The following is a 25635-nucleotide window of genomic DNA, read 5'->3' as shown; positions in this document are numbered from 1 at the left end:
GCATTTATTTTTGTGTGGCAAAAGTATGTTAAATATTTTTACAGATAACTTTTTTTAATTTACCAATCTTCTTAAATAATGGCTACAGGATAAAAACATGAAATATTATACACGTAATTATACGATAACACCCTAAGGATTGTGACAGTTTGTAAAGTTGAGTCTGTTGCTAAACGACTCAAGAGGCTCTACTTTGCATCTAATGTTCTTTATAATTCACTATCTTCCCCCTCATTCTGAAATCATTTTTTGCTGGTGTCTTTGCCTGCATCCAGTAATCGTTTGTTTTCCCTGTTTTGCTAATTGTTGCTTCTTTGCTGGTTTGGTAAATCAACCCTGTTTTGGTTAAAATCCTGTCTAAAATAAGATTAGAATGTGTTCTTAGCAAGAGCCCAAGTAATTTTCTTTTACACATTAGATACACAGAGTTCATGCATAAGGTTCATAGCATCTGTTTTGATTTCTGTGGGAACTTCACTATTTCCTAGTGCTTAGCTATAGTCTGGTTGTTGGAGTTGCCGAACTTAAAACTCAGGATAAATGAGGTGGTGATGTACTGGGATCAAGGAACCATAGAATTACATCCTGAATGCAGGTGGCTTTCTTTGTTACAACGAGAGCTCCAGTGAAACCGCAGGCTTCTCACCAGAGATTGTCTCACAGGGTTACCGGTACTGGGCCGGCATCGGAGTCCTCCAGAGCTGTGAATCGGCACTGACTCACTATCGTCTTGTTGCCAATCATGGTATCTATTTTTTTTTTTTTTTTTTGCCTTTCACCGTATCAAAAGAAACAAAAACCAAAATGGATTTAACTTTAAATACATCTATTTTTGTTGTATTACTTGAAATAACCGTGACTGACTCTCTTAAGTGGAATGGTCTTTACCCTAGTTGACTAAGAACTTGTGTGTGTATGTGCACATGTGCTTTGGATTCCACTTCTTAAATAGTTTGTCGAAAAAACTGGGCTTCTGTAATTACTATTTTATAATCTGTAGATTACTGTTTGCATAAGGTCTGTCAGCATTTGGCAGCTGAAATGATACTTTTTTCTGTGGAACAATGCTTCTGACCTTCCTCCATGCTATTACTTCGTCCCCTTGTTTCAGTTGCTAGTGACATCTCACTGACAGGAGGCTCAGTAGTACAGAGAATACGGCTGCCTGACGAGGTGGAAAATCCAGGAATGAATAGTGGAATGCTGGAAGAAGATTTGATTCAGTATTATCAGTTCCTAGCTGAAAAAGGTGATGTACAGGCACAGGTATGTATTTAAACATCTCACGGTATATCTTACTGCATTTTATATTATAGTCTCGGGCAAGCACTTACATCTATTAGAAACATTTTTATTGCTCTGAGCGATTATTAACTATATATTAGAATCACCGGAGGAGCTTTTTTTGTTTTTTTTAGAGTGTAGGACTCTTGGTACTTTAAAAAAAGTTCCATTTGGGGGGTGCCTGGGTGGCGCAGTCAGTTAAGCATCGACTCTTGATCTCAGCTCAGATCATGATCTCACGGTTCGTAAGTTCAAGCCCCTCATGGGGCTGTGTGCTGATGACGTGGAGCCTGCTAGGGATTCTCTCTCTCCTTCTCTCTAATCCTGCCTGGTTTATGTGCTCACTCTCTCTCTCAAATAAACTTTAAAAAAAAAAAAAAAGACATTTCCATTTCCGTTAGGATTCATCTGGGATGTAGACTAGGCATGTGTTCCTAGAAGCTGGCCCTGTGATTGCACCACAGTTGAAAACCATTGCTTGAAAAGAGCAGAGTTTTACAGATGATGAGGCTCTTATTAGAGTCCTCAAGGATGAAAACTGCTACTTTTTTTAAACAGAAAGTCTCTGGAACATTTGTAATTTCAGATGCCCTTCAGAGCCATTTACTGTTCATGTTTCCTTTGCTTGTTTTAGACCATAATTTCCTCAAGGGCATCAACTTAAGTAGCCCAGTTCAATGTAAATTGTACAGTATATCAATCAAAACACCATGTATAATTTGTTATTTCATGGATTATTTGATAATCCTAAAAAAGGAGAACTTCAACACCTGCCTGTTTTTTTCTATGAAATTTAACAGATCTTTTCTGATTTAGAAATTTAGAGATAAGCATTAGATACTTTTTGAGAACAATTAATTTTGAGACTTAACAGAAGGGAATCTTAGGTTTAAGAAACAAAACAAACAGAAAAACGGGCCACCTGGGTGGTTCAGTCGGTTAAGCGTCCAACTTCGGCTCCGGTCGTGATCTCACAGTTCGTAAGTTCAAGCCCCGCATCCAGCTCTCTGCTGTCAGCACAGAGCCCACTTCAGATCCTCTCTCCCCCTCTCTTTCTGCCCTTCCTCTGCTCTTTTTCTCTCTCTTTCAAAAATAAATAAACATTAAAATTTCTTTAAATTTAAAAGAAAACCTGCAGTGGAATATCTAAATCTTAGCTTATGGAAATTATAATAGTTATCTTGTCTAATTAAACATCTTTCTTTTATATGAGAAACCAGTTAAAATTCAAAACCATCTAAATGCCTCAAAATAGGGAACTACTTATTTCAAATATGACACTTCCATGTGATGGAATTTTATGCAACCATTAAAAAACTATGTAGAGGGGCGCCTGGGTGGCGCAGTCGGTTAAGCATCCGACTTCGGCCAGGTCACGATCTCGCGGTCCGTGAGTTCGAGCCCCGCGTCGGGCTCTGGGCTGATGGCTCGGAGCCTGGAGCCTGTTTCAGATTCTGTGTCTCCCTCTCTCTCTGCCCCTCCCCCGTTCATGCTCTGTCTCTCTCTGTCGCAAAAATAAATAAAAAACGTTGAAAAAAAACTATGTAGAATATAGAATACTTCAGTGTATTCAGTGGAAAACTCAAGTGAAAAAAAATCCGTATGTGGTATTATGTATCATTTACTTCTTTTTACTACTTGAATTATGACCTTAATATAGAAAAGTACATAAATCTGAAGCATACAGCCCCCTGAATTATCACCAAGTGAGCATCCTGTGTAGCACAGCTAGCACCCTGGAGCCCCCTCTTCCCCAGGGGTAACCCACTGAACTGACTTCTAACACTATGGATTGGTTTGGCCTGGTTTTGAATTTTATGTAAAAAAAAAAAAAAAAAAAAAAAATCCTACACATTTTTTGGAATCAGGTTGTTTTGCTCAGCATTGTTTATGAAATCAATCCATGTGTTTTCATGTAGCTGTAATTCATTCATTTACATTACCCTGTGGTTATTTCATTGTATAAAATCCCACAGCTTACCTGCCCACTTTACTCTCCCCAGATTTGGGCTATTGCAAATAATGCTCTGTGCATATTCTCTTGCATGTCTTATGCCAGTACTGTCTTAAATTTCTGTAGCTTTAATGGATCTTGATATCTGGTAGAATACATTCTCCCACTGTCATATTCTCAATATTCTCTCATATATTCATATGTGACCCATGTGTAAATTTAGAAGTGAATTGCTTAGTTTTCATATAAATGGGGATTTTCTACTTTTTTGTTGAGTTCTAGCTTAATCCACCATGGTCAGAATGTACTCTGCATGATTTCAGTTTTTTGAGATGTCCTGACACTTGATTCATGATCCATCACTTGGTCAGTTTAGGCAAATATTGTATGCTGAAGAGAATATGAATTTTCCAGTCTTTGGGTATAGTGTTCTTTGTGTGTCAGTTGAGTCATGTTTCTTAATGCTATTGTTCACATCTTGTGAATCCTTACTGAATTTGTCTGCTTTTTCTGTCCAGTGCTGAGACAGTATTGTTTAAATTTCCCATTGTGGTGTGGATTTGTCTCTGTCTTCTTGTAGTTCTGTCAATTTTGATTTATGTATTTTAAGCCAGGTGGAGTGCACTTAGACTTAATATTGTTATCTTTTTGTTAAACTAGCTTGCATATCATGAAATGTTCTCTTTTTATGTCAAGAAATATTTTTTGCTTTTGTGCTCTGCCTGCTTCTAGCTATGCCACTTTCTTTTGGTTAGTATTTACATGGAGTATCTTCTGTATTCTTTTGTATTCAACTTCTTGTGCTTAAGATACATCTCTTGGAAGCATCAGAAGACTACTTTTATATCTTTATCCATTCTGACAGTCTTTTAGTTGAAAGTAGTTTGTGATATATTCAAGTTTAAATTTTCTATCTTGCTTGCCTTCTTTCCTTATGCTTTTCCATGCTTCTTTATCTCTCCTCTCTTACCTTCTTTTGGTTTGAGTGTTTTTGCTGTTGCTTCTCCTCCCTTCTACTAATGTGATAGTTGGACTTTGTTTTACTACTCTTTTATCAAAGTTTAGTATGAATGAGCACTTTTTACCGTTTCTTGGACAGTGCAAACTTTAGAGTACTCTGTATGTCTTAATTCTGTCAATTTTTGAATTCCACAAGATATTATTTTATACAGTCCATATAATTTAGATTACTCACAAATTTAACTTTCCATTGCTCTTTATTTCTTACTGCATCTTTAGGCTTCCCAGGATAAATTTCCTACCTCCTAAAGCACATCCTTTAGTGTTTCCTTTAGAGTAGGTTCCCTGGTGACAAGTTCAGTTTTAGTTTGCCTGCAATAAATGTTTTATTTCAGAAAGATGCCTTGTAATTAAAAGCAGGCATTTTCAGTTCTTAGAAAATGTACGTTAAAGTAGAGTAATATCTTCAGGAGTTAAGACTAAGTCTTTAAATTTTTGAATGATAAACAGAAACCTTTTTGTAATTGTAATTACACACCAGATGCTACCATTTACTTCTGCTCATTTTTGTTAATTTTCAGGTTGGTCTGGGACAACTGCATCTGCACGGAGGCCGTGGAGTAGAACAAAATCATCAGGTAACTTTCCTATTTCCGGGGCTTTGCACTTCATGTCGTAGATGGAAATGATACCCCAGATGTATTTCTTGTCAGTCAATGACAATATCAAGTTTGTGTTATTTAGATAATCTTCACAAACGATCTTTTAAGATCCAGCTAACCCCTGAGAAAGCTGAAGACTAAAAATGTGATTATACCTTATAGTGGTGGGAAAGGCTTTTTTAATTCTGAAACCTAGTTCTCAGTACTGCCAAAAATACATACACAGTGTCTTAGTTTCCTATAGGTATGTGATAGAAGTATGTCTTAAAACTCCCATTAGAAAATAGTTTAGGGGTGCCTGGGTGGCTCAGTTGGTTCAGCATCCAGCTTCAGCTCAGGTCCTGATCTCGCAGTTCATGAGTTCAAGCCCCACATCGGGCTGTGTGCTGGCAGCTCAGAGCCTGGCTCCTGCTTCGGATTCTGTGTCTCCCTCTCTCTCTGCCCCTTCCCGGTTGCACTCTATCACTGTCTCTCAAAAATAAATAAACATTAAAGAAATAAAAGAAAATATTTCATAGAACTTGGGAACAGTCATTGTTGAGGTTGTGAGCAGTAAGGAATATACAACTATAGCAGTCAGGTCTATATCCAGTCACCAGCTTTTGTCTGCCTTATGCCCGAAATCTCTCTCATCTCTTCCCTTCTATCAGTATACCTACCACTTGTGTGAATCATCTCCTGCTTGCATTTGCTAAGCAGTAGCCTGTATTTGTAAGCCACACACCTGATACTGTGTTCCCTTGCTTAAAACTCTTGAGTGGTCCATAATTTCCAGTCACTTAAAGACCAAAACCTGGCCTTTTGAGTCACAGGCACATGGACCTTTTCTCAGGTCTTTGAAAATATCAAGAACCTCCCTATCCCCGGATTTCTGGAATACTAGTCCCTCTGTCTAGAGTGAGTATTATTCTACTTCCTTTCTTTATGTAACTAATTCCTACTTATCCTGAAGAATTCAATTCCAGTATCTCTTACCCCAGAATATCTCCCTGCACCCCTAACCCCACTCCAGGAATAGGTCATGTACCACAGTTACAGTTTCTGAAAATCTGTATTTATGGCCCTTTCCCATTATAAATGTGTTAATTATATAATTAAGTTGTTTCCTCTGCTAGAACTAAGTTGCAAAAGAGCATGGACTTTGCTACTTTATTCTCAGCATCTGACAATATCTAGTACATAGTGAGTGCTTGATAAATGTTTGTCAGACTAATAAAGCTGTTATTCTGCCATAACAGTTAAATATTCTAATTAAGGGTATTTCATTCCCATATCCCATCAACTTTAAGAATTAGGTAACAGAGTACGCTTAAAACTATACCAGATACCCATGCTTTATTATTATTTATTTTTTAAATTTTTTTTCCAGACAGCATTTTGACAGCTTTCATTGCTGTAGGTCTTTAAAATGTATATCATTAGGCCAGATGAATCGGTTAATAAAAATGTCAGGTACAGAATTCTGGATGGTGAGTTTGCTGCATACCTTTTATACAAGTTTTGGGATATTCTTGGTGTATGGTGCCGACTTGTGAAACATTCACACAGTGATCAATTTTTTCAGTACCTTCACAGAAGAAATAAACTGAGTTCCCAATATATAACTGCATTAACTCAACAAATATCTGTTGCTTTAGGTGACCCAAGAAAAAAAGGAAGGGAGTGATCCATAAGTTCAGGGCAAGATAGTGTAGCTTAGCCTAGAATGGTGGTAGTGGGGGATGGTAGGTGGATTCAAGAGGAATTTGGTAGTGAAAGTTACAGGACTCAGTGATGGATTGGATATGAGATTCGGCGGGGGGGGGGGGGGGGGGGGGGGGGGTTACCTTAAGCAGCCAAGAGATGTCATGTTGCTCTTTACTTAAACTGAGATAACTGCAATATTACAAGATTTTTTAAATGTTCCTGAAATAATTATTTTGGTTAAAAGCCAAAGGCAGATAGATTCTATAAAAACTAATTATCTTAATAAATTCTTTTCTCACAGAGAGCATTTGACTACTTCAATTTAGCAGCCAATGCTGGCAATTCACATGCTATGGCCTTCTTGGGAAAGGTACTGTATGTCCTGTGAACATATTATGTAACAGCAAGAGGTGTTTGCATAATAAGCACATGTTGTATTTAGGATCTACGGTTTACCAAAAATAAAGTGGAAATGAAGTTTCCAATACAAGGATGTTGTGTCTTGTGGCAAAGTAAGAAAAACTTCCTTTTTCATTATTTTGAAAACAAATACAGTATAAACCAATGGGTATTTTCATCTATAACAAATCCTAAGGTTAGGATGCTCAGAATAAATATGTCACAGAAATTCTTGCAAATAGAAAAATCTCAGCAGTGTTTGCCACATAATTGCAGCAAGTTATTTGGGGCCTGAGAACTTTACATTCAGACATCCCATCTATTGTAGCATAGAAATTGGTATTCCTCATATATTTTTGTTTAAGCATTAATTTTCTATTCTTCTTTCTTTTGGCCCTTTCCTGGTACTCTGATCATTCAGTGTTTGAAACCTTTTAGTTCTTTCTTTTCCTGAACTTAAGACCTACCCTTTATCTTACCCTGGAGACAATAGTGGTGGAAGAGAAATGGAAGCAGATATTGGTAATAACACTCCTTTTTTTCTCATTTAATCACTGATCCCAAGCAATTTATCAACCACTTGACTGCCTTGGGATAGAGTGAGAGAAAAGATTCACCTTGAGTTAAAGATTTCCCCTCTTGAGATTGATCCGTGAGCTGATTTTAATGTATTCATATTTATAGAGAAGTCATAATGTGATATGACAAAGAATATATAATAATGCTAAAATGTTTACTTTTAATGCTTTGCTTTTAATTCTAAAATATCCTGTGGGGAATTTTAAACTTTGTTGGAGGATTTCATGATCTCTCACAAACACCAGAATGAGATGAGCTAGAAATACATTATAGGAGAGACGGTTATAGCTCGTAATAAAATCAGGCTTTGTTTTGTAGATGTATTCAGAAGGAAGTGATATTGTCCCACAGAGTAATGAGACAGCTCTTCACTACTTTAAGAAAGCTGCTGACATGGTAAGATCTCATGACTTAACATATTGAAGTGTGTGCCATATTATTATTTTAGTAAGTTTATTATACTGAAGGATTAGTCATAACCAACTCATGCCTCAAATTATTGAAAGCACCTGTGATTTGTGTGAATGGATTGGCTAGAAAAAAAACCTTCCCAATAAAAGGCATTTTATTGGTTGGGCAGGGGGTGGATAGAGAAGACCACATTATTGAATATTAAGCCTCTGTTTCAATTTCATTGAGAAGTTTCCTGATTAAGGAAATACTGATTTTAGTAATGCAATTGAAAGTCATATAATCTACCCTATTTGTATTGCAATTTGAGGCTTAAAACTTACACAACTAGGTACTTTCAATAATCTTAAATACATAATTTAGACTTTCTTTGGCCCAGAGAAAACTACATATGAATTTTTAAGACCCCATATGCCTCCAGTGTGTGTACTTATCTCCTTGCCAACTACATGTTACTTGAGTTCTAAATGTCAGTTGAGTATTTCCCAAAGGAGTGCTGTGACACTTTTTAAAAGATGCCTCTGTCCCTATTAGTTTAGATTGAATTTTAGATTTTTCTCTTGCAGGTCTCAAAACAGTGATTGTCTTTGCTCTGTGAGACTCCAGTAACCTTTAGCATATCTTTGCCACCTGATCCCAGTGTTGCTTTTTACCTGGTTGTTGACTTGACACCATAGCATCTTCCTTCTTTATCGGGGAGGGTGATTACCAATGAAAAACTACAAAAAAAGTGATATACTTTTTGGGATGCCTGGGTGGTTCATTTGGTTAAGCGTCCAACTTGTGCTCAGGTTGTGATCTCACAGTTCATGAGTTCAAGCCCTGCATCAGACTCTGTGCTGACAGATCAGAGCCTGGAGCCTGCTTCGGATTCTGTGTCTCCCTCTCTCTCTGCCTCTCCCCCACTTGCGCTCTGTCTCTCAAAAATTAATAAACATTTAAAAAAACAAAATAAAATACTACCTATTAAAAAAAGTGTTTAAAGGGGCGCCTGGGTGGCGCAGTCGGTTAAGCGTCCGACTTCAGCCAGGTCACGATCTCGCGGTCCGTGAGTTCGAGCCCCGCGTCGGGCTCTGGGCTGATGACTCAGAGCCTGGAGCCTGCTTCCGATTCTGTGTCTCCCTCTCTCTCTGCCCCTCCCCCGTTCATGCTCTGTCTCTCTCTGTCCCAAAAATGAATAAAAAACGTTGAAAAAAAAAAAAAAATTTAAAAAAGTGTTTAAAAAAGTGACCTACTTTTAGTTTAATAAAAAAGAAACACATTAGTCATGTTTTCTATCATAACTCATGGAACAGATGGTCATAAGTCACCAAAATTTAATTCTAGATAAATTTACTATTTGCTCTTTTTCCGCAAATTATTGACCCCCAAATCTCTAAAAGTCAGCATTACATTTAGCCTGATGGGAAGGAGAATTTTGAATTGAAAAATGCAGTGACATTTTTTGAATGTGTTTGTAAATTATTTCTTTTGCAGTCATTTATTCTTGCCTAGTTTCTTAATGAATCCATTCACTCTTTTTTCTCGGTTTGCAGGGCAACCCAGTCGGTCAGAGTGGACTCGGAATGGCTTACCTCTACGGGAGAGGAGTTCAAGTTGTAAGTTTTCAGTGTAACATTCTGACTTAAACAAGCAGTCAGCTGGTGAGTTGGAGAAATATAACTAGCTTCCAGCCTGGGTGAAATCCTTTCTTTATAACCAGAGCTGAACCTTTTCCTATTCTCTGACTTTGGCTGCTTACCACCCTTCACCCCGCACCTGCCATATGACTGCCTTCTTCGAATAGCTCTGTCTCTGGCACCTTTTCTAAAGGTGTGAAGCTGCTTCTCATTCTTCTGTCTATGCTGTCTACTCTCCAAGACTTAAGCTTCTCCCTCTCTACTTCTTCACTCAAGGCTAAGAAAATGCTTGTCCCTCCCATTTAGGAGAAAAGCTTTCTGTTCTATTCTTTGCTCTTCTCTTCTCTCCAGTCCTTCACTGCAAAGCCAGGTTTCTCCAAAAAATGAACGGTATTAGTGGCTACCACTCACTCATTAGCTCTTAGGCTTCTGCCTCACGTAACTGCTCTATGCAGATCACCAGTAACCTCCTAAGGGTCAACACCTGTTGACTTTTTGGCTCTACATCACTTGAACTCTTTCCTCCCTGGAATTCTGCAAGTTCTCTTGCTTTTCCTAAGCCATTGCTTCTTATTCTTCTCTACTACTTCCTCATGGTTGCCCCTGGATTCTCAATGCTGTCCTCTTCTCTTCACTTTATGAACCCTCCAAGTAGTATGTTTTTAATTGGGCCTGAAACTAAGCATTAGGTTTAAGATTCTAATCTGTAGGTGTTCCCTAGCACAGAAACCAGTATAGCGTGGTCTCATTTTGATTCTTTTTAGTCATTTTAGGACACTAAAGTTCAGTAGTGATCTTTTAGTTTCTCTCTGTGGATACGTAGGGTATTTGAAATCTAATAATCATATAGTGCTTGATAAGTTACACAGGAAAAGAATGAATAAAGAGAATAATTTTCCTTATTTAAGGAAATTAGAAAAATTAAGGTTTGGAAAAGATTTGTTGGTTAATAGGAAAGATTGTTTCTTAAGTCCTGATCTTGTGTTTCACTGGTGATGTGTATGCTTTCTGAGAGTGAACACAGCAAATCGTTTCACAAAAACTCTTACTTGCTTTTCTTTAGTCTTAAATATTTAAGTCCCTCTGTGACTTAAAGTAGACTACCCTCTGTACGTTATGAAAACTTAGAAGGTAGTCTTTTTAATGGCTCTTTGAGAATATCCTGTATGTGTTTTGTTGACTCTTTTTAATAAATGAATCTCCTAACTTCTAAGTATATCAGCCTTTTGAGCTTTCTTATCATGTGATCATGTGACCTCTTTTCCTACAGAATTATGATCTGGCACTAAAGTATTTCCAGAAAGCTGCTGAACAAGGCTGGGTGGACGGGCAGCTGCAGCTTGGCTCTATGTACTACAGTAAGTAATACTGGAATTAAATGCTTCATCCACCAACATCGAAATTGCCTATTTTCCATCAGATACCACTTTGATGTGGAAACGAGAGCTGTCGCATTCGGGCTGATTAATGTTCTCCCATTTCAGTAATTTGTGCATCTTGTTTTTCATGGTAAATTAGGTTCATCTGTATTAATATACAAATCTGTATTGCTAAGGTTCCCATCTTTCCTGAGTAAGAATTCTGAGTTTCATTTGATTTTACTCTTTATATAAGGCTGCTCTCATGCTTCAGTTAAATCTTATTTAAAACTATTTCTGACCTTTCATGTGATTTTCCTTACAGATGGCATTGGCGTCAAGAGGGATTATAAACAGGCCTTGAAGTATTTTAACTTAGCTTCTCAGGGAGGCCACATCTTGGCTTTCTATAACCTAGCACAGATGCATGCCAGCGGCACAGGTGTGATGCGATCGTGTCACACGGCAGTGGAGGTAAGGGCTGTTCTACCAGCTCGTACACAGGAACTTCATTTTCCCAGGAGGAAAGTCTATCGTTTTAATTCTCGTTTTCTTTGCATGATTTCTTCTACAGTAGAAAGAGATTCGACCTAATAGCTTGGGTACACTGAGGGAAGACACTGAGGGCCTGTGTGTCACCCTCATGCTTATTTGTTTCATTTGGGTCTCCACGTTTGTAAGGACAGTGGGTGTTGTCTGCAGTCTCTCTAGCACCTCCTAGACAGTATCTGAGCACCACGAGGTCTGTGTCGAATGAATGTTGCAAAAGGCAACGCTGATGTCTTCTAAATGGAACTTTCCCTCTTTAGCTCTCTCATAACTGGCACTGCAGAGTGGCATTTGCTAAATGCTTAGCACAGTTTCTAAACCTCTCTGTGTTTCAGTTCCCTCGGTTGTAAAATGGGCCTATTAATAAGACTTATTTCATAGAGTGTCCCCCATGAACCTCGTGGGAGCTGTAAGGGAGTTTCTGTACGTACTGTACATAAAGCACAAGAACAGTGCCTGGTGGGGGTAATGGTATATAATTGTTTACTATTATTTTTATAAACCTGCTGTAAAGACTAACTGAAATCTTCAAGTAAATATCCCAGACTTTTATATATATTTAATAAAGTTGCCAGAGATTCAAAGAGGTAGCTTAATAATCACTTGTAGCCAAAGTGCAAAAATGATATTCTGGCATATGTTCCTTGTTTTGTTACTGGTTTGGTTTTTTTTTTCCTGTTCTCACAGTTGTTTAAGAATGTGTGTGAACGAGGCCGGTGGTCGGAGAGGCTAATGACTGCCTATAACAGCTATAAAGATGGCGACTACAACGCCGCGGTGATCCAGTACCTCCTGCTGGCCGAACAAGGCTATGAAGTGGCACAGAGCAATGCAGCCTTCATTCTAGATCAGAGTAAGGTTCACTTTCATTCTGCCTTGGGTTTAGACTCTGAAGGCTCACATCAGGTAGCTCGTTTTTGTTTTAAAGAGAAAAGCCACAAAGAAACTTCTTTATTGTTGTAAGTAGACCTTAACAACGCACGTGCTGGAGTACTTTACCTCAGCTCCCTAAGCCATCAAAGTTAGTTTTGCAATTAGCATTAACTGCTTTCAGTAAACACATTTTTCAAAATACAGCAGATAGAAGAACCTCATTTTTCCAGTGGTCTGTAGATCCCTAGAAGTGGCTCCATGGTTACTCTCCGATTAGTTCTGTGGATAAAACACGTTGCAGAAAGTAGTGTTGTCCTGCTTACAGTGATTCTTTTGAACTCGGTATTTCCTTCTAATACTTGTTTAATTTCAATACAATACTTTGGTCATTTAATACTTGTTATATCCCAGTTATGCCCCACATATCCACCCTAGCTTGTAAATGAAGCCTAAAAGTCTAGTGCCTTTCCTTAAATGCCTAAGTTGTATTTATTTCATCTTCCCTGTAGGAGAAGCAACCATTGTAGGTGAGAATGAAACTTACCCCAGAGCTTTGCTGCACTGGAACAGGGCTGCCTCCCAAGGTGAGTAGCCCACTCATTCTAGGGTAAGAGTTTCACCCAGGGTTCTTTCTGTACTGTTTTTGTTTTGTTTTTGAATCTCCCATAAAAACTAAATAATGTCATTCATCAACATACTAACTGTTGCTTAAGTTGCATCGTGATTTATCTATTCTTAAAACGGAAGTTCTAGTCACAGGGTTTCTAAATTATTGAATTGTGATTGGTCATTTATATCACGTTATGGTTTACTCTTTGATTTTTTGTTTGAAGCCAGTTATATTGCATAAAATGAGAATCACATGGAATAGATAATAAAATATTAGTCTAAAACCCAAAAAGATTTTAACCTTTCCCCATCTTTTTTTGTTTGACTATTTTATTCTCACACATACTCCTCTCAACAGTGCCTGGCTATCCCTTCTTCAAACCTAAACAATGGTCCAATTGAACTACTTTAAAATGTAAATGGCAGAATATTACTCAGCCATCAAAAAGAATGAAATCTGGCCATTTGCAGTGACATAGATGGAGCTAGAATGTATTAAGCTAAGCAAAATAAGCCAACCAGAGAAAGATAAATACCATATGATTTCACTCGTATGTGGAATTTAAGAAATAAAACAGATGAATTTATGGGAAGAGGGGGACAAAGAGAAGAGAAGGAAGCAAGCCACAAGAGACTCTTGGCAATAGAGAACAAACTGAGGGTTGATGGAGGCAGGTAGGTGGGAGATGGGCTAGATGGGTGATGGGCATTAAGGAGGGCACTTGTTATGATGAGCACTGGGTGTTGTATATGATGAATCACTGAATTCTACTCCTGAAACCAACATTGTACTGTATGTTAACTAAGTAGAATTTAAATTTAAAAACAAAAAAGGAAAAGAAAGTATAAATGGCATGATAGACTAGAACATGCTCATTTGAAGAGTACTGTTGTGACATGGGGAGTACCACCCACCTTGTTATACCTCTCCCTGTTGCAAAACCTGCTTCAGAAGAGCAATACCTCTAGTTTCAATCTTTATTGAATTTATAGCTTGGCTGAAGGATTTGTTATAAAGTTTACATACTGCCAATTAAAATTGTGTTTTATGTAAGCATGTTAACAGGAGGAGAAACAACAATTTGGTCCGTTTTAAACGCACTTTATTTACTGGCAGTTTTGCATTTAATTTTTGTTTAAGGCTATACGGTGGCTAGAATTAAGCTTGGAGACTATCATTTCTATGGATTTGGCACTGACGTAGACTACGAGACTGCGTTCATTCATTATCGTCTGGCATCCGAGCAGCAACACAGCGCACAAGCCATGTTTAATCTGGGGTATATGCACGAGAAAGGACTGGGCATTAAACAGGTGAGGCTGGCTTCAAAACAAATGTTAGAATGATGTAATTGTGATTTGGGGGAAACGTCTGCATTTATTTCTAGAAAATAGGCTTTCTTTCGGAATGTGCTCCGATTTTAGGTACTAAGTTATGAGGCAGTTTTGTAATATTTCAGAAGCCCGCCCTTGCACCTCTCCCGTCGTCAGACATACGCATGTTGCTGTCACATGCACACTGCTTTATGTACAATAAGCCAAAAGCAGAGTCGTGGAAATGGAAATATGGTGCTGCCTCGATCAGCAACTCCTTGTTTGAGAAACTATCTGTCCATCTTCAGCCAAATTCTGTTCTTTGTAAAGTATTTTGAAATGAAGTAAGATGTTTGCTACTGACAAACGTATTTCTGACTCTTATACCTTCCTAATGGAGTCTAACATTCTTCAGAGCCGTGGTCTTAACTTTTTGCCTATATGCCCTTAAGAGAATTTTGAACAACTGTGTTTTGTCCTGCACATTTTTATTTTAATTTTTTTTGTTTTTAAATTAGGGTGAGCTCAAACAGGGGTAGAGGGGCAGAGGGAGAGAGAGAGAAAATCCCAACCAGGCTCCACACTGAGTGTGGAGACCAACGCAGGGCTCGATCCCATGACCCTGGGATCATGATCTGAACCAAAATCAAGAGTAGGACACTCAACTGACTGAGCCGCCCAGGCACCCCTCTCCTGCACGTATTTAATTTGACATTTAAAATTTTTCATCATAAGCTTCAGGTCTGAGTTCTACCTATTTTAAGCATCAACCCTTTTTTTTAAATAAAATGACTAAGTTACTCCAAATACCAAAATGTTGATACCCTCATCATTAATTTTTTTAAAAACACAGCAAATTTATTAAATGAAAATTGTGTCTTTTCCTTTTCTTCCTGAATTCATATTTTCAAGTCATTGTTTTCGTAGATTTGCATGTAAATGTAATGTTTTTAATGCTTAGATATTTTACTGATCAATCATACTTACCTGAAACAAAGTATGTAAATTCAAATTTTGAATTTTATTTCCTATGATTATAGGCTCTAAGTGTTAAGAAAATTTCATAAGATACTAGCCATAGTTGGTTAATTATCAATACAATATTGAACAAATCAACATAATACTATGAATTTCACTAAAATTTTACTTTCTGTGATAATTATTAAAAATGTATTTTTTAATGAGTTGAATGGAGCATCTTTTAAAAATTAGTTTAAGTATCATTGAGTAAATTTAGCATTAATTTCCTTTTTTTTTTTTTTTTTTTTAAAGTTTATTTTGAGAGTGTGAGAGAGTGTGAATGGGGTAGGGGCAGAGAGAGAGAACCCCAAGCAGGCTCCATGCCATCAGCACAAAGCCCAACACAGGGCTCGATCTCAAGAGTTGGACACTTAATCAACTGAGCCATCCAGGCGCCCCTCATTTTATAAATGTATGGCTGGAACCTTGTTCACATAAACAAGTATATGGAATTGGGGAGAATTTTATTATAGCAAGGTCACTTAGTTCTTTAAACTGCTTTCGAGTTGCTTGCTGTTTTCCTTCAGGCTGCTACACAAAATACCATAGGGTGGCTTAAATAATAGAATTTCTCACAGTTCTGGAGGCTGAGAAGTTGAAGTTCAGGGTGGCAGCAGGTTTGGTGTCTGGCGAGGAGGCCCTGTTTCCTGGTCAGAGACACCGTCCTCTGGCTTTTGTCCTCATCTGAGCAACGAGCAGGAGAGAAGCAGCAAGTACTTAGGGATTCTTTAAGGATGCTCATCTCATTCATGAAAGCTCTACCCCTTTAACCTCATCTAATCCTAATAACCTCTCAAAGACCTCACTTCCTAATCCCAACCATCACATGAGGGAGAATAGAGTTTCCACATAGAAATTTAGCAGGAGGATGGGACACATTTAGTCTATAACATATGCCAAAAATCAGAGTGATCTGTCACTGACACTTTGGTTAGGTCCCCCTTCAATCTTGTTGGAAACTGGAGACTTGGAAAGGATACATTTATTTATTCCCTTGTCACTGGAGTCATTCATTTTCTAGTTTCTGTAGAGAATGCTGAAAGGCTTTACCTAGGTTTATCAGATAACTAATTATATTCCTCTTCATCACTTAGAGACACTTTGTTGACCTGATGTGCTTAAGGGCAAGTTACTCATTTTCATTTTGCTAATGCACCATTTTTTGTCAAAGTGCCTTTTATTTTACCACATTTGAATATGTATTTTAAACCCAATATGTAAATGTTCATATTTTACATTCATGTTACTATTAGATACTTGAATATAGTTTTATCAAGACTCTGGAACTGCAGGTGGAGTACATTCAGTTTGTGGAAGATCTCTGCCATGTTGACCAAGCTACCAGAGCCTCTCTTAATTGGCAGACCACTCAGCTAGGTCAGACTTTGCCTCCATCAGCAAGACTGACTTCATTTTTTTTAATTCAAATAAAATTAATGTGTGTTTGATGACTAATAAAGATTACACATAGTTGTGGTTGTTTTGGGATACACTTCATAATAATTTACTGAAAGCAATCAAAATTAAAGTGATAGAACTCTGACAGTCTGCTTTTATAATAGATTAGAAACCAAGAAAATTAATTAGTGTGCATTCTCATAATGTAATTTGCAATATAATGTTATATGTAGCTTATATAAATTCTTGTCAATAAAGACAATGGTAAAGAGCATAGTATTCCTTTGATAAGAATGGGGAGGACAGAACTCAGGGATGCAGCTTTTAGGAATAATTAATCATGTGTAAAAAAAATGATTCCATTAGTTTCATTCCATGATTATCCATGATCATCTTTTCTTATTTTTTCCCAATTTTAAAAGCAGGAAACTTAAATACTACTAAAAACTATCAATCCAGCATGTAGTACAGCTAGAAAAATATTAAGGATTAAATGAGGATTGGTGTTACACAGAGTAAATAATTCAGGATGTGATTGATAAAATTTAGTTACCCCTTTGAATCATCCACACAAAAGTCTATGTTGTCACATAAAGTTTGATCCATGATCTTGAAGAATGTGGCAGTCCAGAAAAAAACTTGTTACCTTTTTTTTTTTTTTTTGAACCAAAGACACTGACTCTACCAGTACTGTTGTTGGTTGGAAGGTGCCCTTCTTCACTAACGACACCCCCTAGGGACAGTATAGGGAAGAGCTGACAGTAACTGCTTACATTGAACTATGTGGGAAGGTCCTTTTTAATGTTTAGCCTTTCTTTCCCATGTCTCATGGAATTCTTGCCTTGGAGTTTGGTATCCTTTGACAGTAGTCAGGGCATGGAGAAAGGGACGTTGTTAAATGAAAATTTCACTGTGTCTCCCCATGCCATTCAACATTTATCTGAATGCAGAGCACTCGGTCTGGGCCCGGATTCGTAATGACTCGTTTCACCCCTTATGGAAATATGTCTAAGGCAGGAAACCCAGCATGCAGGTCCCTTAACACTATCCATGCAAGTACCATTTGAAACGTCTTGAGCATATTACCAGTTTGAGGATCACTGCTCCAAACTGAAACCTGAATTGCTTACACTGAGTGAAGTTTTAAGAAACTTACTTAACTTGACCCAGAACTTGAGACTTCTAGGTTGCCCCCGGGAGTCTTCAGAGTGACAGTGTTATGCATACACAGCAAGTAGGATGTCAGACAGGAGGAGCAGGAGTTAAACCTTAACATTGTTCAGTTAGATTTTTCAAAATTAAGCCATTAGATGATTAAAGAAATATTACCCAATTAAAGGTGGGGTTTATCCTTTTAGGTAAGGGAAATTTTAAAATGAAAACTTGAAAGGTAAAGTCAATGCTCTGAATGCACAAACTGATATGACTATATAAACTAAATAATATTATTTTACTTATTTTACCAAGAGATGAATTTTGGTTTATTTCCTGTATTATAGGATATTCACCTTGCAAAACGTTTTTATGACATGGCGGCCGAAGCCAGCCCAGACGCACAGGTACCAGTCTTCCTAGCACTATGCAAACTGGCTGTGGTGTATTTCTTGCAGTACATCCGGGAGACAAACGTAAGTGTTCCGTGCCTCTTTTAATTAAAATATAAGTGATATAAGCTGCTCGGTCCAGAAGTTTTTATTGGAAAAGTTCAGGGAGTAGGGAGGAGTGTCCTTCAGGGGTCTGGTGCTTTCCCTTCTGCCCCAGATGAAGGACCAGGAGATCGCATCAGCTGTGGGGTGAACATAGCCACAGAGCAGCATGTTTTCAGGAACCATTTGACAGTAGCTCCAGGTGCTAAAGCAGTTTCCACTGATGCAGGTGTTTTCTGGCTCAGAGAAAACCGAGACCAACCCTTGGCGATTTGAAGGAGTGGTTAACTAAATTCAGTAAACATTAAATCAGGTGACTGCCTGGCAGTGGCTCAGACCAGACCCTTCAAAAGGGAGAAGGAGAACCTGAGAACTTGCCCAGGCTGTTGTACTTCAGATTGTGCTATTAGCAAGAAACATGTTAAAAACACGTCTCGAACTTTGTTCTCTAAAAATACCTTGAACTACTTTAAATAAGCTCATGGTGGAACCTAGACGAGAGGTGGGTTCCCCATTCCTTTCAAAACTGCTGACCTTATTTACCAGTATTTCTGTGTAGGTGCTCTTGGGTTCTCCAGTTTTACATTTTGTTAACTGTACTTCCTTATAATGGATTAACTGGAACAGGATTTAACTCCGAAAGTCCTGAAATGTGTGCAGAAACAAGGGCTACAAAACTTGAATTTACTCCAGACCAGAACAGGATGATGTTTCAGTCTTTAATTAACATCTTTCAGAACAGGTTGATACACCGTTTCGCATTAGATTCCAGAAAGGGCTTTTCCTCCTGTGTGATACAGGTGGAAAGGGTGATGTTCCTTTTCGCAGCCCTGTCTCGTGTACTGAGGTCCTCCCCGCATAGGGCTCCGAAGGACTGGAGGTGTTGGACTCCGTCCTCCTGGTTGCTTACACACTTGTAATGGCACCTTTAGAACTGCTTGGTGGCCTGAGCCAGACGCACCGTACCCTCCACCAGTGGAAACAGTCTTTGTTCCTTTCACTGAAAAGCTAACAGTGTGGCAGCCTGCTGTTTTCCTCTCTCGGGGCTGTTTCAGACCCTTGTCTCTCACAGTTTGTAAGACTAAGAACTGTTAGTTACAGACTAGGATTTAGTCACGCCTTATACCATACTAAGTGTATCCTATCTTTGTTGTTTTTTTAATACAGAAGTATAAAGAAGACAATAAATGCTCCATAAGCCTACCACCTAGATATTCCAACCAAAAGAAAAGAGTTACCAAGTATGGATGGTGAGAAAGTCAGTGCAGAAAAGACAAAAATCCCCTATCACAGGTCCCACCCCAGGAAACACAGTTAATAGTTTCTTAGAATCTTTTTTGAGGAAAATTTAGCACCTGCATCTACAAATCTATATTATGGGGACCTTTTAAATATAATTTTAGTTAAATATAAAGGATTATACCACATGTTTACTTCCTTCGTAGGTAAGTAGCAGTCAGGAAATTTCAGGAGTAACTTCTCTTAAGTGACACCCAAACAAAGTATTATGGACTAAGAACATAACTTTAAAGTTCAAGTTCAAAAGTGTTAAATATTTAGTGAAATCCTAGTTGAAAAGCATTAGTCATTCAGCTATTAAACGCTTGAATTCCTGCCATCTCCAGCTAGATGAGGGAGGAAGTGAAATAACCCTGCTGTCATGAGAACAGGGCTGCCATCACTACAGATAGGTGACAGGTGCTGAGAGACTGATTGCCTCCCTGTGGCCTTCCATTGTCCCCAGTATTCCTTGCAAATCTTTTCTGTGAAAAGTGGTTGGAAATGCATGCATTCGATTACTGATGGAAAGGAAAGGAACCCGGCTAGACATTCTGTATCATCTACTGTCATGAAATAATAACTCAGTTCCTGAGACACATTATTTTTTGAATTCTTAAAGCCTTTTTATTTAAGCCATTGCAAAACATTCCTAAAACCAATTATTTTAATAAGTTCTGTATTCGTCTCTGATTAGTGATACAACTTTTTCCTGCTTCCTTCTCTGACATTTTAGTGATTGTAATGATTTTTATATTATTCTCATTAAGATTCGAGATCTGTTCACCCAGCTTGACATGGACCAGCTTTTGGGGCCTGAGTGGGACCTTTACCTCATGACCATCATCGCATTGCTGTTGGGAACAGTTATAGCTTACCGGCAGAGGCAGCACCAGGACATGCCTCTACCCAGGCCCCCAGGGCCACGGCCAGCGCCACCGCAGCAGGAGGGGCCACCAGAGCAGCAGCCACCACAGTAACAGCCACCGTGTCCAGCCTTGATCAGTGACAACCAAGGAAATTGTTTGCTGAGAACACTTGCATTTGATTTAGGACTTCGGATCAGTGGTCACCTCCTGGAAGAGGCACAAGGAAACATTGAATTCCTAAAGCTGCTTAGAATCTGATGCCTTTATTTTCAGGGATAAGTAACTCTTACCTAAACTGAGTTGAATGTTTGTTTCAGTGCCGTTTGGAGTAACAACTCTCAGTGGCTTTCCCCCTCCCACCCCCCCCCATTTTTTTTTTCCTGGAAACATGTGAGACGCAATGTCTGCTGTACCCAGCTGTCTTTCTTGGGTCCTTTTGGTCATTCTCTCAATGTGCATAAGTTCTTCTATCAGCCACCTTTAAGGTCTTGTGCATCAACACTAAAAACTGATCACTGTAAAAAGGAAAAACCAGTTAGTTGCAAGTTTAACCTTAACATGTTTGAAAGTCTGAAAATAGAACTTGCCTTTTAAGTAAAAAAAAAAAAAAAAAAAAAAAAAAAAAAAAAAAAAGTCTTCAAAGTGTTTCAGAACTGCAATAACTGAGAAATTTTACCAATCCACATGCAAGTATACGTATTCAACATATTATTTTAAAAGGGAAGGCTGGGAGGTTTCTTCTTACTGGTGATTGTCACACTTGATACCGTACTTGTGTCCTTCAAAGACTGAAAGTCCTGTTAAAGAGTTTTACGTGACCTTCACTTCTCTGGAATGGAATAGATGAAACATTGTGAACTGACTCCTTGAGCTAACATGTGAATCTGCCCCACCTACTCGATGTAATTTGCTTGTTTGTTTTGAGTATACAGAGCCTTGATCCGGAAGCCAGAGGATGGACTAAGTGGGAGAAATTAGAACAATACTAAAGAACTCTGGGTGGGGTACCAAAATGATAGACACACTTGCCCGAAAGATGAAGTATTTGTTCCCAGGGTCTATTTTACTTTGCATTTTTTTATTGCAAAAGAACAGTTTGCACCCTCCTGAATTCTTTAAATTTGAAATATTATTGCCAAGATGTGGCATACAGTGACTACCATTATAAAACTAAAACTCTGAGAATCTAAGATGTATTAAACTCAGTGGTTGAGGAAAGCCAAAGCCTGTTTATACTGTTCAGGTAGATTTTTACTTCTGCAGTTTTATATTACAGTAGAAAGTCAACCACTTTGTTAGCTGTCCTATTCACCACCCTCCCACTGTTGACGTTAGGAAAATCAAGGCCATTATACTTCAGAGTCTGGTTAAATAGCGTGAAACACAACAACAAAGAAAACCGAGGATTTCACATACCATACAAATGAAGAAATTTAAACCGAATTTGTATTTCTTTTTACTATCAGATGGTGGTATTCACCAGCCTATGTCTAGTCTGAGACTACATTAGTATCTGAGCAGGCTTTCTATGCCTACTGACCTCAGTCTGTTTATATTAACCTTTATACTCTTTCCGTAGTCCCTCATCTGCCAGAAAACTTGAAGAGTTTATTACCTGTAGAGTTGTAAGACTTTGGGTTTTGAAATTGGGATTGTATTTAGAACTAGATTTAAGTAGTCTGTAATGAACACGAAGGCTTTAAATGTGAAGTTGTATGCTTTTCATGTGTGTTTAGAGTATTCTGAGAAACCTGGTAAGCAAATTTTACACCCACGTAGTTGCTTCCAGATTTGAAGAGGTGGCGACAGAGGGAACCATATGTATAAATGCATATCTGAAAGGTAGGAAATGCCACCCTCAAAAACATCCCCTTGCTTTGGGCAGCTCTTAAATATTAAGACTTCTTTGATCTCTTACACAGAGAGAGAGAGATCTGAGTGCAGTTGGTACAATATGTTGGTGTCTTCACCACTGCGTCTTCTCCTCACCCTTCAAAACTGTAATTCACGGTAGCAGCCACATTTCTTTTCGAAAGAACTGTTGTAATTTATTTAAATGTTTAAAAACCCCTCTAAGATGAGTAAACAACCGTTTGTTTCCTCTACCACCCACCTGATTTCTCCTTTAGCAGCATTTTTATCTCTAGCTTTACTTCCCTCCATTAGTACTCTGAGAAGACATTTCATAAAACAGTGTGCACTACCTAAATAAAGCCAGATGGGAAAGCGCAGTCTTGTTCTTCATGCAATAACAAACTTCCTGTTAGTTTACAACTACTTGCCATTTCCTCTTTATTACTAATATTCTAACCCTTTTCTTGGCCTTTTCCCCCCGTCCTGCCAAACCCTTGAGTCATTTGCTACTGGAAATTTGAACGGTCTATTTAAAATAACTTAGTTCCTAGACGGCTTTGTGACTTCAGTCCTTACGACTGTCTCAAAATACTCTGCTCCCTTTTTCTTTTCTGTTCACGGGACATAATACCTAGGCAAGTAGGAACTGGGTTTGGTGTTTCTCCTAAAATAATGCTCAATACTTACCTAATCAAATGGCATCCATTTGAATAAAATGACAGTAACTAAAGCTAGTTAATGTCAGTGACATTAAACTAACTCCAGAATTCAGGAGTTTTAATGTTAGAACTTAGAGTTAGCAGATTGAGCACAGCTTCATTTCTCCATGGTAGCCTGTCTCCTGACCCCTTTAATAGCCTGTCTTCCTGCCATCAAAGGTGACGACAGTAGTACTCCACTTAGCTTATATTCTCCTGTGCGTGTGCTTTGTGATTAGCCAACTGTTCCAGAGTTTTGAGACCATTCTTCTTCTTTTTTATGTCACAGAGGTAGCATTGGTGTTTGGGGTTGTTTTGTTTTGTTTCTTTCTGTGGTTGAATTTTTTTGTTTCTGTTCTCTGAGTAAGGCTTATCTTATTTTTGGTTAATATTCAGTGTCACAGAAAAAGTAACTACCCCCCCCTTTTTTTTTTTCAAAATTCATTATTTAGCACTGAAATGAGATTAACTTGGGAATCGTTTATCTTGATACTCTTGAGGATTTGTTACCCTTGTGCATATAAGGTTAATTTGTGAAAGTTTTACTGCTAAGCTGTTCTGTCTCTGTACCATTGGAAAGTTGTAGAAACTCTACCATGATCTGACCATGATCTGATGCTTTATTTAAGGAGCTGCTGTTGCCTCCGGGAAACTTAAGTATTTTGTATAGGGTTTTTTTTTTTTTTTCTTGCTTCGTTTTTCCCTCTTTTCTTTGCTGCTCATATTTGTTCTTCAAACCGGTGTTTTGGAAGTATGCATGCAAGCCTGTAAATGGAGACCACAGCTCTTCATGTGTATAGCATGTGTATTACTGTCTAGCCCCGTCTGCAAAAAAACTTCCCTCACAGAGGTTTGGACTAACATTTCACATGCACATTTCAAAACAGTGTCAGATAAACAGCCCCTTCACCTGCCAAGAAGAGCAGAATGGGCTACTTTTGCCCCGAGGACAGCCAGTATTTGTTCTGGAAGTGAGTTTAATACGTGTTGCACCACATTATGACGAGGAGAATGCAAGAAATAAAGCAAAAGAAAACGATTTTCATGAAAATCTTTTTCCTCAGTCATTGTCCTCCACTATAAATGAAAATGGAAGATTTTTGAACACCACACTGTCTGAGGCACTACCTGATTTTTAAATGTGTGGCAGTCATTGAAAAGCAGGTAAATTTCTCCTGCCACTAGGTAGTTCAAGAAAACCTAAAATACCCCAACTAAAAATGATTTGTGTTTTAAAATGACTGTTTGCACCAGCAAAACTCTGATTTTGTGTGCATGGGAAGGATGTCTTGGCTACGTGCAGGCAGTCCTCTTTACACGCACTGTTTTTCCTGTTTGCAATGACAAACACGCTGACACTAGTCTCTTTTATTTAAAAAAAAAAAAATCATAGTGTCGATTCGATCAAGGTATAACCACTGTCAATACTTAGGAGAAGCTTAAAAAGACCATAAGCTGGCATTGGAAGGAACACCATGGTAGACTTTTTTGTAAATTTATTTTGTATTTAATTAAATACGGTATAAAGGCTGGTGAAGTGTAATATAATTGTGTAAACAAATCCTGTTAATAGAGAGATGTACAGATTCGTTTTGTACTGTATCTTGAAACTTGTGAAATAAAGACTCCACCTCTGGTTATCCTGTATGCTGTAATATGCCGTGACCACCTTTCCAGTCAGACTCTTTGTTTTTTGTTTTTTTTTAACCTGAATGATTCAGTTTTTAATGGCCCTTTCTGGAATTTTAGAAGCTTCTGGGAACATTGATTTGGAGTAGTTTGAATCCATCTTTCATTTACTTTTAACTCCCTAAATTCAGAGTTTTATAAGTTGAATTTTGCCCTAGGGACAATATGAATATGTTAAGAAATGTTACTTTTTTTTTTTTTTTTTTTTTTACATTATAAAATCGCCACCATAAGTCTAGTTACCATCTGGCATTATATGAAGTTATTACAGTGTTATTGACTATGTCCCCTGTGCTGGAGGTTACATCCTCATGACTTATTTATAACTGGAAGTTTTACCTATTTTGCCCTATTACCACTTTTTAAGTAACCTCTACTCCCATCATGGGGCTTGAACTCACTACCCTGAGATCAAGAGTCACATGCTCTACTGACACAGCCAGGTGCCCCCTCCATTACCACTTTTTAAATCTCTGAGATCTTTGACCTGAACCAGCCTGTGATACATAGTGAAATGTATCTAAAGTGTATTTTATGCATTGCCCTGTCCCAGAAAGTTTTTGAGAGCTTACAGAGCCTCACACAATGATAAAATTTACATAGATTAAGGTTATCTGAGTAAAGAGGAAGTAAAGAGGAGTCACTTGGTACCCAAAATGCATGTTAGAAATGAACTATGCAAATCTGGCCCTAATTTTGTAGCAGCCACCTCAAACAGTAAATTGAGCCAAAATGTACCAGTTTAGGGGCATCAGATCCTTGGGTAAAATGTCTGGATGATGCAAATTGTGGCAAGTGAGAAATTGGATCTCCAATTTTGCTTCTGGGAATGCAATCAGCCACCCCACATGACCTTGACTGACCTTGGCTATAATTAACGTGGGGATGTTGGACGTCAGAGCTGTAACATCAGGGGTTTGACCATG

General features: G+C 38.2%; 1 protein-coding gene across 1 annotated transcript in view; it reads left to right on the top strand.

The window, feature by feature from the left end:
• Nucleotides 1–24660, top strand: part of SEL1L (SEL1L adaptor subunit of SYVN1 ubiquitin ligase) — a 53948-nt gene extending 29288 nt beyond the window's left edge. The window contains exons 9-21 of the mRNA XM_060620461.3: nucleotides 664–745; nucleotides 1112–1266; nucleotides 4780–4836; nucleotides 6848–6916; nucleotides 7843–7920; nucleotides 9471–9533; nucleotides 10825–10912; nucleotides 11238–11386; nucleotides 12149–12314; nucleotides 12844–12918; nucleotides 14085–14257; nucleotides 18175–18303; nucleotides 20370–24660. Coding sequence (XP_060476444.1) covers nucleotides 664–745; nucleotides 1112–1266; nucleotides 4780–4836; nucleotides 6848–6916; nucleotides 7843–7920; nucleotides 9471–9533; nucleotides 10825–10912; nucleotides 11238–11386; nucleotides 12149–12314; nucleotides 12844–12918; nucleotides 14085–14257; nucleotides 18175–18303; nucleotides 20370–20579 — 1494 coding nt within the window. The 3' untranslated portion in view covers nucleotides 20580–24660. The remainder of the gene's footprint in view (nucleotides 1–663; nucleotides 746–1111; nucleotides 1267–4779; nucleotides 4837–6847; nucleotides 6917–7842; nucleotides 7921–9470; nucleotides 9534–10824; nucleotides 10913–11237; nucleotides 11387–12148; nucleotides 12315–12843; nucleotides 12919–14084; nucleotides 14258–18174; nucleotides 18304–20369) is intronic.
• The last annotated feature ends 975 nt before the right edge of the window (nucleotides 24661–25635 follow it).

The sequence above is a fragment of the Panthera onca genome, chromosome B3, assembly GCF_046562875.1.
Source record: "Panthera onca isolate mPanOnc1 chromosome B3, mPanOnc1 haplotype 2, whole genome shotgun sequence".
Lineage (NCBI taxonomy): Eukaryota > Metazoa > Chordata > Mammalia > Carnivora > Felidae > Panthera > Panthera onca.
Note: the sequence above shows the minus strand (reverse complement) of the source record. Positions and strands in the feature narration are given on the sequence as shown.